The sequence below is a fragment of the Neopelma chrysocephalum genome, unplaced genomic scaffold (genome assembly GCF_003984885.1).
Source record: "Neopelma chrysocephalum unplaced genomic scaffold, ASM398488v2 Primary Assembly neopelma1_132, whole genome shotgun sequence".
Taxonomy (NCBI): Eukaryota; Metazoa; Chordata; class Aves; order Passeriformes; family Pipridae; genus Neopelma; species Neopelma chrysocephalum.
Genome location: NW_020897794.1, coordinates 1,972,023 through 1,985,466, shown reverse-complemented (window position 1 = coordinate 1,985,466; position 13,444 = coordinate 1,972,023). Strand labels below are relative to the sequence as shown.

Sequence of the window (13,444 nt, the reverse complement as noted above, 5' to 3'; positions counted from 1 at the left end):
ATCCAAGGATGAACACTGGATCCAAGGATGAACACTGGATCCAAGGATAACACTGGATCCAAGGATGAGCACCAAACCCAAGGATGAACACTGAATCCAAGGATAACACCAAACCCAAGGGTGACTCCCCACTGGAGTGAGGAACAGCCCTGACCCAAGGTGGATCCTGCACCCACCCAGTGGCCAGAGACACAACTTTAGGGACATTTCTTATCATCTTCCCTGTGAGCTACATTAAATATCTGCTTCCCCCAAGGAGCCATTCAGGGCCCACAAGGCACATGAAACACAAACACTGACATGGACAAAGAGGAACCACCTATTCACACCAGCAGTTTGGGGACTTCAAAACAACTCCAAACCACTGCATCAAACCACTGCCTGCAAAAAGCCCCAGCAGCTGCACCAGAGAAGAGTATGAACCACTGGGGCAGAGTTGCTATTGACAGCACAGTTTTTAGCACACAAGCACGGGAAAGTAAGGTTTCATTGTTAGAAGACATTATCAAAAAGAACAGCTGTTATTTTTCAAGCTATTTAAGCACTGGATGTGCTGTTAATGATTTTCAGGTCACTACTGCTCTGCAGCAGCCTCCAGCTGGCAATACTTCAAAGATCCCAAAATGAAATATTAACAGTGGGTAAAAAAAAAAAAATCTTTATTTTGAGAGATACGATATGAAAGCAAACTGAAAAAGAGAGCTGAGGAGATACTACTGAGCAAAACTTTGATTTCACTGGGACTTAACTCTGAGGCACAGACAGCCAAGTCGAGCTGGGGTGACACAGAGTGTAGGGACAGAGGGGAGAGCCCAACAGATCATCTCCCCTTGGGGATCAGCTGCAGGAGTTTGGCTCCAGCTCCAGCACTCGCTCCCACAACTGACCACTGGATATTAAACACACCAGAAGTCACTGGCAAACTGATATGGACTGATAAAAGTTGGGTGAAGGTGTTCACAGACAAAAGTAAAAACTTCTTAAGCTTTTAAACATCTGGAATCTATAAAAATATAGTCCACCTGCTAAATATTTTCTTAATAGTTACGCAAGTAAAGTAGTTTTTGCATGCAGGAATTTGTGTTTGAACAGTTGTTTGTGTGTTGTAAAGATACTGAACAGAAAATATGTTACTTAAGAAGATTACAAAAAAAGGCAATTTAATTAACTACTACCAATGTGCATTCTCAGCATTTCATTAAGTTTTCTCAACACACTCCACGGAATACTGTAAATTAATCAAAAAATACCCAAAAGCACTTCAAAAAACCTGTAAGTTACTCCAAATATTCAAGTCTTTCTAACACAAGCCCTCGAGAGCTGGGCTTTTCAGAGGTACAGGATTCTGCCTGAATGTAAGCTCACAGATCTTGTGGAGAACTCTCATGGAGACCGAAGAAAACATCCAGATTCCTTTTCCACTAAAAGGTATTTTATGGGAAAGGGTTAAGCACCTTGTTTTCCCCAGCATACTTCAAAGGTCTGCTTCATCCACTCCTGCTCAGCTGCCAAACCAGACCCCTCCAGAGCTCCTTTTCCAACCATCCATGTCCTAAAAAAGCCTTTTAATGTCGGGTCTAATCACACCCTCCAGCATGTGCAGCATTATCACTTATTCTTTACAAATCAGAGCTAAAAGCAAAACTGATTACTGCAAGAAATCTGTCTCCTTGAACAAAAAGTGATTCAGAGTATCTTACTTAAAAGAAAGGAGAGAAAATTAGAGGGATACTGTTATGGTTAATATCTTTTAAAATGTTTAATTTGTCTTCCTTCATGGGAGCTTAAAACTGAACCTGCTTTCCAATTCAAGTTTATTTCACCATTTACACAAAATTTTCTGGCTATGCTTGAGACCCTTTTATTCACTTCTCAACTGCCTTTTTGAACCACAGCTACAGTAGGTTACTACACTACATATGACATTTATTCAGATACATTTTTTAATTCCATAAAAACAATTCTTTTTTTTTCAAGTCAATGGCATAGCTCTGTAAGGTCTGCAATGTTCATAAATAAATAATATGCCCAATAAACACATAAAGCTCCGTGTATTTTTGTACTTCTCTCTTCTTCATTTTTAAAGCCTATACCACAGTTACACGCACACTCCTGCCCCCATTCCCTGACCTCTATTCCCATTCCCACCAGCAAACCAGGAGAAACCCGAATGAGAAACCTTCTTCTCCACGTCCAACGAGCCTCCAGGCCTTGGCACAGTTCCTGGAGTATTTCTGCACCTCCAGAGCAAAGTAGGTTAATCAGGTCTCTGGTCACATCCCCTGCACAGACACCTCGTGTCCTGCAGTGACACCCCCAGCCCCGGAGGTTCCACCAGCAGCTTTCCTTCCCCTCCTCATCCTCCCACCACCCTCTGCCTGGTGTGAGGGACACGGACAGAACAAACCCCCAGAGAACAGAGACTGAGCTCCCCTTTGCCCCCTGGCTCTGGTGAAGCCCCACAATAACCCCGGGAAGCAGCAGTGGATGGATCCCTCCCACTCCTCCCCCAGTGAAACCTGTCCTACTTCAGCCACTCCTGTTCTCACACAACCACCTCTGGCCCTTTCCTGAGCCTCAGGACTGTGATATATCCGTATATGCATATGTACAAATATATATGTGTATATGTTTGAGGCCCACGGTACCTTTCAATTTCCTGAATTACTGCTATTTATATTCACCTCTCCAAATTCTGTAGTGATGATAAATCTAGGAACATTCATCAAGATTTTTACCTGGAAGAGGCAAATCTTATTTACCGACCTTTCAAGTTTCAATTTATCCTGCCCATTCTTTATTCTGTTAAATGCAATAACACAGAACACAGAACTGCAACTCAGAATGCTTCGTAACTGACATTCTCTCTTCCATCCCCTTTGCCAGGAATTACTTTAGACAACAGTATTTCATTTATCTGTCTTGCACAGGAGCGGATATTAGAATCACAGAACTTGAAAATATTATTTAAAATACACATTAATGCTATCAGATCCTGTAATTCCCAACCCCAACACTTCCCAATGGCCAAAGTAAACACTAACTAGAGATGTCTCAATTCCCTCTTTTTTTTTTTCTATGGAAAGATTTATATGTGATCAACCCTGCCCAGTCATTTGTTCTCTGAATTACAGTGGAACAGAATGGACAAGTCAAAACACAGGTGTGAAATAAATAAATTCAGAACCTCTACAGCCCAAAAGTCTACAAGATGCTTTAGGGTTACAGGATACTTTTGGAACATGAAAGAAGTGCTTTTTATCTCAGTTAATGCTAAGGAGGATTTAAGGAAGACCCACAACATCACAAAGAAGAAGTAAAAAAATTTTTACAAAATCAGGCTTCTATTTATTCCCGGGGAGTTTAAAGACACACCAGTTCCCCACTGCCATGGACCAGTGAACAATCCTGTCACATTCCATCAGCTCTCACCGTGCTGGAAAAATTCCACCCATTTCCTTGACAGTCTCAATTACACGGGAGCCACAACCACTCCTCCTCAAAAGGCAATTTCAGGAGTAGGAGGACATCAGAGTGACACCCTGAAGTGAGAGGTGAGCAGATCTCTGAGGGACCAGCCTGCTGAGAGCAGGACATCAGAGTGACACCCTGAAGTGAGAGGTGAAGAGCTCCTCTGAGGGTCCAGCCTGCTGAGAGCAGGACATCAGAGTGACACCCTGAAGTGAGAGGTGAAGAGCTCCTCTGAGGGTCCAGCCTGCTGAGAGCAGGACATCAGAGTGACACCCTGAAGTGGGAGGTGAGCAGCTCCTCTGAGGGTCCAGCCTGCTGAGAGCAGGACGAGAGGATTTAAAATCCCCTCCTGTCTGTAGGAGCAGAACGTGTAACCAACAGATTTCCGGGAGAGGTCATTTGGAATACCTGAAATACTGTAAAATCTGCCCATTTACACCCTCAGGCAAACGACCCAACACTGTTCCTCTGGTGGTGCAGGGCCAGGGGACCGAGTGAGGTGCTGGAGCAGCCCTGGAGCACCCGAGGAGGCAGCACAAGGTCAGGGCTCCTCGGCCCTCTCCTCCCCTTTAAAACTCACCCACAATGTGCCATCTCAGAGATCTCTTTAAAACACTACGAGATCTTCAAGGAAAGTGTGTTTCTCCCTCTTCCCTCCCAAATAAATCCCAACAAAACCTGAATTGTTACAAGCCAAACCCACTGACATCCTGCAACGCCGCTGACTTGGTCTCACAATTCCACCCAGAGAAATGCTGAGGTCTGAGCTGCAGGGCTCCTGTCTGACCTCCTCATCCCACAGCTGGATTCCAGGAACTGACCTGAAAACCCTAATATATGCTCCTCTATTCTGAGTCTGCCAAAAACCTTGTGGCAACAGATGGAATCACTGCCACGGGTGAAATTCCAGGCAAATGAAATTAATGCCTCTAAAACACTTCAAACCCAAAGTTTAAACAACAGTTCAGGATGAAATAAAAGTGATTACAGAAGGATTCCCTTTACTGGGTCATATGATAGGTGACAAAATCTCCTTGGGAACAACTGTGGGAGTGATGATATATACATTTAATATTCAAATTACCAAACACCTGTCAGTTCTCGATGTTTCAGATGAAGTTTCAGATGAATAAACAGTAGTTTAAAAATTATAAGGTGACATGCCCAAGACAGAGATCAGAGAAAATGCCACGAGTAGGTCAAAGCTGGTCCTGATTCTGTCAGCATTCACCTACTTTTCTTCAACTGCTTCAGAAAACAATAAGCAATCCAAACCTAAAGAACATAAATGCTCTGCTCCTTCAGCAGGAGCAGAAGGGAAGCTGCAGCTCAGCTTATGGGCCTGGGTGAGGATGTCAATGCCCTGCCAGCAAAAGCCCAGGGGAAGTCCTTAATCCTGATTTTTCAAATGCAATCAAAGAGCAAATATGTTCAGAAAAGCACTCATAGACAAATAGTCACACGAATTTATATTAAATAAATAGTGACATGCATTATCTGCAGTAACAAACCCCATGCACACTGCCAAGGGAGAAGGGAGAGCCAGGTGCTCTTCAGAGAAAACATAATAATTTAGATCAAAGCCTGAATAACTACTTGGCCACCAGTTAAATACCATACCCAGCTTTACTGGTGCCATTGAGCAAAGGCTCTGTCCTGACACCACTTTCACGTTGTGCAATGAAGAAAACTCTGAGAGCACCTCCTGGTGGTACCCAGATCATGGAGACAAACTGCCAGGAAGCAGGAACAGGTTTAGGACTAAAATCTGGAATAGCATCATTCCAAAATGACAAGGAAATTGCATCAGTTTCTCTGGGGAGCAATTTTTTTTCACCTATTAAAATGTATTTGCACGTGAAAGAGAACGGGGGAAAGAAAATCCTTCTCTAGAGTCAAAGGATTCCTACAGTTCCCAGAATATTCTACTTTTCCACAAAAATTCCTGTAAGAGTTCTTGAACAGAAAGCTCTGACTTTTTAATTTTTTTTCCCCAATAGATACCATCATACCATGTTCTAAGACAATTACAGAAATAAGAGAAGATGTGTTCTACAAAATGATTCTGCTATAACCATTCTGGTGTTACATCCAACAGCATAAAGAGCATAAAAATTCCACTCACACACAAATGCTTCCAAGCCTTTATAAAAAACCACCACATCAGGAAATTAAAGAACGATAGCACCAGGACACACTGATTCTGCCACAGCCCTCAAGATTAAGGCTCAAATTCTTACTAAGCACTTTTAAAGACATGCCCATATTCCAGAGCCAGCTGTAGCCATGGAAGTTGTTTCACATCAAGGCTGATGATATAAGTCTGCCTTCATTTATCCATCACTCTCACATAGCAAAAGAAGATGCAGCTTTAAATATTGAAATGAAGTCCAGGTTATTCTGGTGGGTTTGGTGTTTGAGCAGCATTTTGGTCTCTGTCTGTACTCCCCCCCCCTGCAGTTTCCTGCTGGTTTTGGTCAAATACTATTACCAATAAATAAATGCATTAACCCCTGAAGGCTCTGTTCTTTCCACACATGTTTGTACTGCCTGTCACAAGCCACTTCCATGTAAGCACCTCCTACCTCACTCAGGTCTGCTTTTACAAAGCTACTCTGAGTCCCCACACAGCAAAACTTACAGGATTTTCTAGCACTCAAAGTTCTTTGTGGGTTTTTAATATGCCTTTTAAAACCAATTACCAATTATATTAATGAACACAAACTCTGCTTAAGCAAGCTCTGCACACCTCTGAGCCAGCTCCTCTCACAAGAACAGCTGCACGTTACCTGCTCCAGACCAGAAGGCAGAACTTTCCGGAGGATTAAAGATACATGAGACCCATATACAACCATTACAAGTCATCAAAAAACAAACATATCCCAGAGGCTTCCTCTGCTTTACCTGCCCAAAGCTCCTCTGCTTCACCTGCCCAAAGCTCCTCTGCTTTACCTGCCCAAGGCTCCTCTGCTGTACCTGCCCAAAGCTATTTTCTCTTTCAGTGCCGTGGTTCCCCAAGAAATGAAGCAGCCCAGGCACATCCAGCAGCCTCCTCACACCCCCCTGTTCCTGCCTTTACCTCCTGCTCGGGGGGATCCCCAGGCTGGGCTGCACCTCCCATCACACCTCACCTCACACCTCCACCCCTCACAGACACCAAGGGCTCAGTGCTCAGATCAGGGAAACCCACAACTTAAACACCCTCTACCAAGAGATGAAGCAGGGGGGAGGGACAGAACATCTGAAATGTGTCTTCTGGAAAATCAATATCAGACTGAGACCCAGTCACGAGCTGTTACATTTGCAGAATTCAGAGGAAAAAGGAGAAAACACCGAATGCTCCCAGGATGTAACTGGATTATCAGCATCCAGCCCTGTGTGCACACAAACAACATCAAGGTCTGCAGGTGCTGCAAAGCAACTTGCATTTCAAGTGACCTGTGAAATGCTGACCTTGGCATAATTTACAGTGAACTAATTTATCCCAAATGGTCCTTGCCCAACTTTGAGGAAAAAAAAAAAAGTTATCCACATTCCTTCCTTCTTGCATCATCTTACAAGACAATAATGAACAACCTCATACATAACTTGGGTAGAATTTCACCTAATCCCAATGTCTAATTTCAGTGCAAGGAGTTATTATATCCATTTCATTTAATTCACTCCGTTTGGGGAACAGCCATTTAAATGTTAACAGAATTTTTCTTTTCAGGAAATTTGAAAAAAAAAACACCCACCCAACTTAAACATATAAGCTCTGCAAAATTTCCCATATTAAAAAAAACTGAATTGGGTCATTGTTCTACTACATTTCTTCACAAACAGAGTCAGAAACCAATTTAGATAAAGCAATCCTGTAAAAAATACTGACGTAGGGATCCAAGATAATCACCTGCAGCTCCTTCCATTGTGCTGGGGAGTGTGAAACCCAATCCCCACCCTGCCCTGAACGTGCCCAAGGCCACTGCTGCCTCCTTTGCCTCAGGCATCCTCATGGTTTCCTCCAAGAAGGAACTGGATAAAAACGACTCAGTCTCCTTCTTATGAAATCATTGTCTATCTGCATCAGGCACCCAAGACAACAGAAAAACTCACTGAAGTAGAACACAAGAAGTGGAAAACTGTTGTGGTTTAACCCCAGCCAGCAGCTCAGCCCCACACGACAGGAATACTGACAGCCAAATTCCCCCAAATAACCCAAAATGATTTTTTTAAACTATTTCTGTTCATTTCGTTTAATACTTCTAAACATTTTTGTTGCCCATTACCAAAAGCAAATTCCACACCAAAAATCAACACATCAAACAGTAGATGTTTCCCACTCCTAAGAAAAACCCTGAGTTACATTCCTGGTTCACACTTTTGCTGCATCTTGGCCAGCTGTAACATCAGTATTTCAAAAGGCCCTTTGACTGGTCTTTAGTTTGAATGTTTGTAGGGATCCTGGCGTGGATTCCTCCTCCCAGAGCCTCTTCAGCCAGTTCTGGTGGATATTCTGTCCCAGCCATCGGAGGTACCACGTCCTGCTCACAGTTCCCCATTGCTGCTCAGTTCCGGGATAAACTTGAGCACTTTTGTAACTTTAGGCTGTTACAAAACATCACATTAAATACTTCAAAGCAAACAACTGCCCACCTAAATGTTAATTAACAGGGGACACTTCCTGATGGTCAAGTACTGTCTTCCACTAACAAGTGAGGTTTGAGGGACTGGAAAAAGATCACGATACAAACAGCTTTAACTTAGGAAAAAACCTCTCCCACCAAAAGTCTTCATGGGTCTGATAGAACACATTCCCATAATTCAGCTTTTGCTAAACTTTTCTTGTTTACCAGCCTGGGCTTTTGCATCTTTATTTGCATTAACTATGCAAAACATCGTTGTGGTTCGCAGCAATTCGAGGCAGCAGAAGGGGAACTTCTCCTGCCACTATTCAGACTTTTCTGAACACCTAACATCTTTTTTTCCCCCAGTGTACATTGTAGCAGTTCTGTCCCAAACACATTATCCCCACTGCATCCTTGCTCAGCAGGACACGTTCCTTTAAAGGAACAGGAGATTATCGGTTTATCCTGGAAACGTCTTTCCTGCTGCTGTGCTTAGTATCAGTGCTGGGATAAAACCCTCTTAAAATAGTTCCAGGGTCCAGGCAACAATCCATTGTATGCAATAGTCTGTTGGATTTTACTGAGCAATGACTTCAGTGTTTTCAGGCCTTTGAAGGCCAGGAATGAACGGCAGATTTAGGCTAAATTATCCCTGAATTTCAATGTTGCAGCAGCCTGTCCATAATGTCCTGTTGCAACATCAACAGCCAAACTGCTTGAAACGTTGTATTGCCTGAATAAAAAGGATTAGAAGCAAGCACATTAAAAACCCCACTGCAATTTAAAACTGGGTAAACTAGGAATTTAAAAAAAAAATTCAGATACTTTTTTTCTGTTGTCACTTGCAACAGCTTTACCTCAGAGATGCCTTTTAACACAGATTTGACATTAAGGCAGATTGCTCGGTGCCAGTCTTTGATGAACAACAGTAACTTTTTAAAGGTAGGACACACGTGTAAGACAAATACAACCCTCCCCACACCTCAGGGGATCACTGTTTCCTGTCCCAACCAACAGGACATTTCCATAACATCTCAGCCTGAATCAGCAACAACAGTCATCACTTGTCTCCCTGCCCAGGAGTTGGGCTCCTCTCCACTGGCCCAGGAACCCTGCGTGGGAACAGCAGGAGCAGCTCTTGCAGAGGGATCGAGGCTTTACCCTCACTCCAAACCCATCAGCCTTCGCAGCTTCCACAGGCACATTTTTCTATTATCATTATTATCATTTTTTTAGGAATCCCACCAGATGGCAGCAGCATGTCTCCCCAGCAAAACTGGGAGCACTTCTCCAAAGGACAGCTCCTGATTCCTGGAGCAGACACGAGACTTCCCAAACTCAGCCCCGCAGCCTGAAACGCGGGACGCAGACAGAGCTCGTCACCGACGCTAAAATCCAGATCTTTTCAGCACTTCAGGAACGTGTGTGCAGGGAATACTCCAAGAGCAAATTGCTCTGGTTTTGGCAAACGAGGAGCGTGACTTGGTTTGTGGCAATTTGCCAAAGCAGAGCGTGGTGAGGCAAACCTGCAGGGCCTGGGGGAAGGTCCCTGCACACCTGGCCCTGCTTCAGCAACCGCCCCCCAGCCCAGCTCAGGACCCCCAGCTCAGCACTGCACTCACTGCACCCCTCTGCACCACGTCACAGCACAGGGAGAACCCAGAGCACAGACAAACACAGCGGGGCAAGGCCCACTGCTCAAGAGATTCTTCTCTACTTTGCCAGCTGGGGTTAGATTCACTTGAAAATCCACAGATGCCAGGCCAGGGCCAGCTGATGTGCGAGGCAGTGGTGCCCAGCTGAGCGAGGACACGGCCCGTGCACAGACACAGCAGCGCCCGCCCGCAGGAGTTAATAATGAAAGTGCTGAAGCACCAGGCTTTGGCTCTTCACGAGTGAAAAACTCCAACAGCACATTAGCTCCCCTGAAACATCATCGAGCAGCAGACAAATGAACTAATGACAAATGCTAATTCAACTGCCAAGAGAAAATCTCCCTGGGTGAGGTAACGGGAAGCACAACAACACACACTGATCGCTCCTCTGACCTGGAACTGAGCTGCAGGGTCACCTGAGCCCTCCAGACACTGCAATGGCACACCAGACTAGAAGACCAAAGACTCTTGCAAATGCTCCAACTGTGGAATAACACCCATTTCCCTCAAAAGTACTGAGGGGAACTTTTAAGTTGCCCATTAGCACCAATACACACTCAGGGATACCAACAAACAACAGAACCCTCATTCCAAAGTAGCTCAGGCCTTGTGAATTCTGTGTCACACTTGGACCCAAGTGCACATTTCTCGTGTCCAAGTCACTTCAAACTATAAATACCCAAGTCAATGTTTACATTCAGCTGCATTATCTCACATGGCTAAAATTCAATAACACGGGCATTCTTCCGCATTGGGAACGAAACTAAAATTCACTCTAATTATTGCTCACACACTCCCAAAGTCAGCCTGCACTCACTGGCAGGAGTTAACACGAAATGCCAAAAGCCAAGCAGTGACCACTGACTTTAAACACACGTGAGCAAAGAGGAACTCACTTGCACCAATGAGGGAGCCAGTGCAGCCCCAGCTCTGCCAGAGGGATCTCAGCTCCCAGCTTCTGCTTTTATTAAACACCCTCCCCCTTTGGTTTTTTTTTTTTCCAAGCTGTTGTTACTTTAAATTAAAGCTGTAGTTGCAGCTCTGCAGGCACAGTCCCCCAGGGGCAGTTCCTGCTGGGTGGCAGCAGGTGCCTGGCCAGGGGCTTGGGATGGCACTGTCCTACCTGGTGCCAGTCAGACCCTTCTCTCTACACTTCCCTTTTCCCCTCAGCACACTTAATGATATTATATTTAAATATGCAAGCGTGACCTTTCAATCTACTGAATATTACAGAAGCAGATCTCTCTCTGCACCTTGTTTTTTAGCAAATAGAACTGAGAAAATAAAGCCCTGGGAAACACACAGGTAAACAGAACACTGGTACCAAACAGTAATGAAGTCTGATCTTACATAACAACCCAAATTTAAGCAAAGCCTGTAACAATTAAGTTAAAAAACTCCAGACTTTATAAAAAAAAACCAAAAAACAAACGGATGGAAATATTCTTAGGCAATTTTTTACAGCAGATTCCTTGTCAGTTCTCCTTCTTTTGCATCCACTTTCTAAGGCTGTAGCACAGCCGGGGCACGGCAGCACCGACTGCACAACAGCTCCCCTCTGCCTGGGAGCACTGGGGTCAGATGAACTGCCCAGCTCAGAGGGCAGGGACACGAGCCCAGCCCCAGCACTGACCTGAGCCTTGTCCTGCAGCTCCTGCAGCCTCCCCGGAGAGCCCCAGCTCTGTGCCAGGCTGTGTGTGCCCAGCTGGCAGGGCTGTGCCCAAGGTTTGCTCTCCCGAGGCCTGTCCTGCTGAGCCCTCTGTGCACAGCCCGGCCGAGGAGAGGCTGCCCCGGTGCAGCTGCAGCACAGGCAGTGCCCACAGCCCAACTCCCGGGGCACGGCGGGCACCACACACACACAGCTGCAAACTTTGCAGTCGTGCTGCAGGAAGCGCAGGGCGCCTGCTCTCCACAACACCCCCGTGCCTTCGTGCTGCCAAGGACGGCTCAGAGCACGGCCCAGCTGACAAACAGCTAGAAACAAAAACGCACGTCTCTAAAAGACTCCTGCCAGCTCTGTGTCGGTGCTCCTGAAGGGGCAGTAATTGCACACACGGCACTAAGGTGGTCACAAAACGCACGAGAAGGAATTCCACTCTGCTGACAGGCTCCTCTGAATCGCAGCTGGGGGATAAAAGGGCCAGAGGCAGCGCTCCAGCGAGGCAGGAAATCCCATTTCCATTTTTGAGAGGGGAGCAAAGTTCAGCCGTGCTGTTTCTGGTAGCACCCAGCACCACCGCGGGTCAAACCGCCGCCGAGACAAAGATCTTGACAGGTGACTGCACAAGGAAGACATTTTCATACGCTTTTCATGTCTGACTCTTAAGTCAGGTCAAAATGAATATTCTGATGCTCAGCTGTTAACCTGAAATTTTAGGAAGCACGGCTTAGCTGCACAGATGCACGCTCTGATTAAAGGTACAGAGAGGGCACAAACAAGCTGCTTTGTCTCAGAGGAGAACAGTGGGGTGGGCTGTTGGGCAGAGGTGGCTCCTCACCACTCCGAGCCTCCTTCTGCGAACACAAACAACTTTCTAAGAACAGAGAAGAAGTGGTGAGCAGCTCTCTGGCATTCTGGCTCCAATGACAAGACCGGGGATGAGTTACGACCAGGTAAAGAACGACAAGGAGGACTCGGCCCGTTCTTGCCTCTACTCACCAGACGACACCAAAGGCTCCGTATCCGATGGGTCTGTCGGGCTCCACGTCCAGCTGCTGCTGTGGGTGCTGTGAGTGCTGATGATGGTGCGCTTTGACCGCAGCGGCTGCTGCAGCCTGTACCTGAGCTGGGGCTGCGGCGGCCGGGCCGGGGGCCTGGCCCGGGGCCGGCGATGGGAAGTAGGGCTGCTGCTGGCCCGGGTTGAGCATGGCGGCGGCGGCGGCGGCGGCGGCGGCGGCAGAGGAGGCATGCTGCTGCTGCTGCACCGGGTGCACGGCCGAGCCCGCGTGCAGGTGGTGCTGCGCGTGGTGGTGGTGGTGCAGGTGAGGAGGAGGGAGGTGAGGAAGGTGGTGGTGGTGGTGGTGGTGGTGACCCGCTGCTGCCGCAGACGTGCCGCCATTGTAAGCCGCCATCATTTTTGCGTTGGCTGTCGCGCCACAAAGAGACATTCAACAAAAAAGAAAAATGCCCTTTGATTGGATGACAACTGGGTCAAGCTGTCATTTGGCCATAAAAATTAAAATCTGCTACACTTTTTAAAAGTTGGGTTTCATCGTACACGGCCCACCTTTAAAAACATGGAGCTCCACTGGCCTTATCTCCTGGCGAAGCCAAACCGCTCGGGGAGTCTCTTCATGTGTGCGAGCGCCAACCCCTGCCCCAGCGTCCGGCCGGGCTTGGCTACTCCAACTCCATCCTTGGGCAGCTGCCTTGGGGCCGGCCTGGGCTCTCTCCTTCACTTTGGGTTTTTTTTGTCGTTTTTCTTGTTATAGAAATTAAACACCGTGATCAATCCCCCTTCCCTCCGGAGGGAGGGCTCGGAGCCTCTGCCCTGAACACCCCGCGAGGGCCGGCCAGCCTAGCCCTGCCATTCCCACGCCCTCTCCATGGATCCCCCGAACCTCCCTGAGCCCGGCCACCTCCTACATCGCTCCCTCCTTCCAGGCACCTGCTCCCTCACGGCAGCAACAACTCGGGAGTTTGTAACTTTTCCTTGAAGGCCTGAAACACACACAAGGACCAAAAGAAAGTGAAGGGGGGCGGCGGGGCGA

General features: G+C 46.7%; 1 protein-coding gene across 3 annotated transcripts in view; it reads right to left on the bottom strand.

Annotated features, from left to right (window-relative positions):
- NLK (nemo like kinase) overlaps positions 1–13,444 on the bottom strand; it is a 41,157-nt gene that overhangs the window by 22,516 nt on the left and 5,197 nt on the right. Inside the window, exons 1-2 of one of the 3 annotated variants that reach the window (XM_027698744.1) lie at positions 12,961–13,438; positions 12,393–12,819 (exon numbers count right to left, since the gene is read on the bottom strand). In XM_027698744.1, the coding sequence (XP_027554545.1) occupies positions 12,393–12,808 (416 nt within the window). In that variant the 5' untranslated portion in view covers positions 12,809–12,819; positions 12,961–13,438. Of the gene's footprint in view, positions 1–12,392; positions 13,439–13,444 lie in introns of those variants that run through there. The other 2 variants (XM_027698742.1, XM_027698743.1) reach the window with 2 other exon arrangements.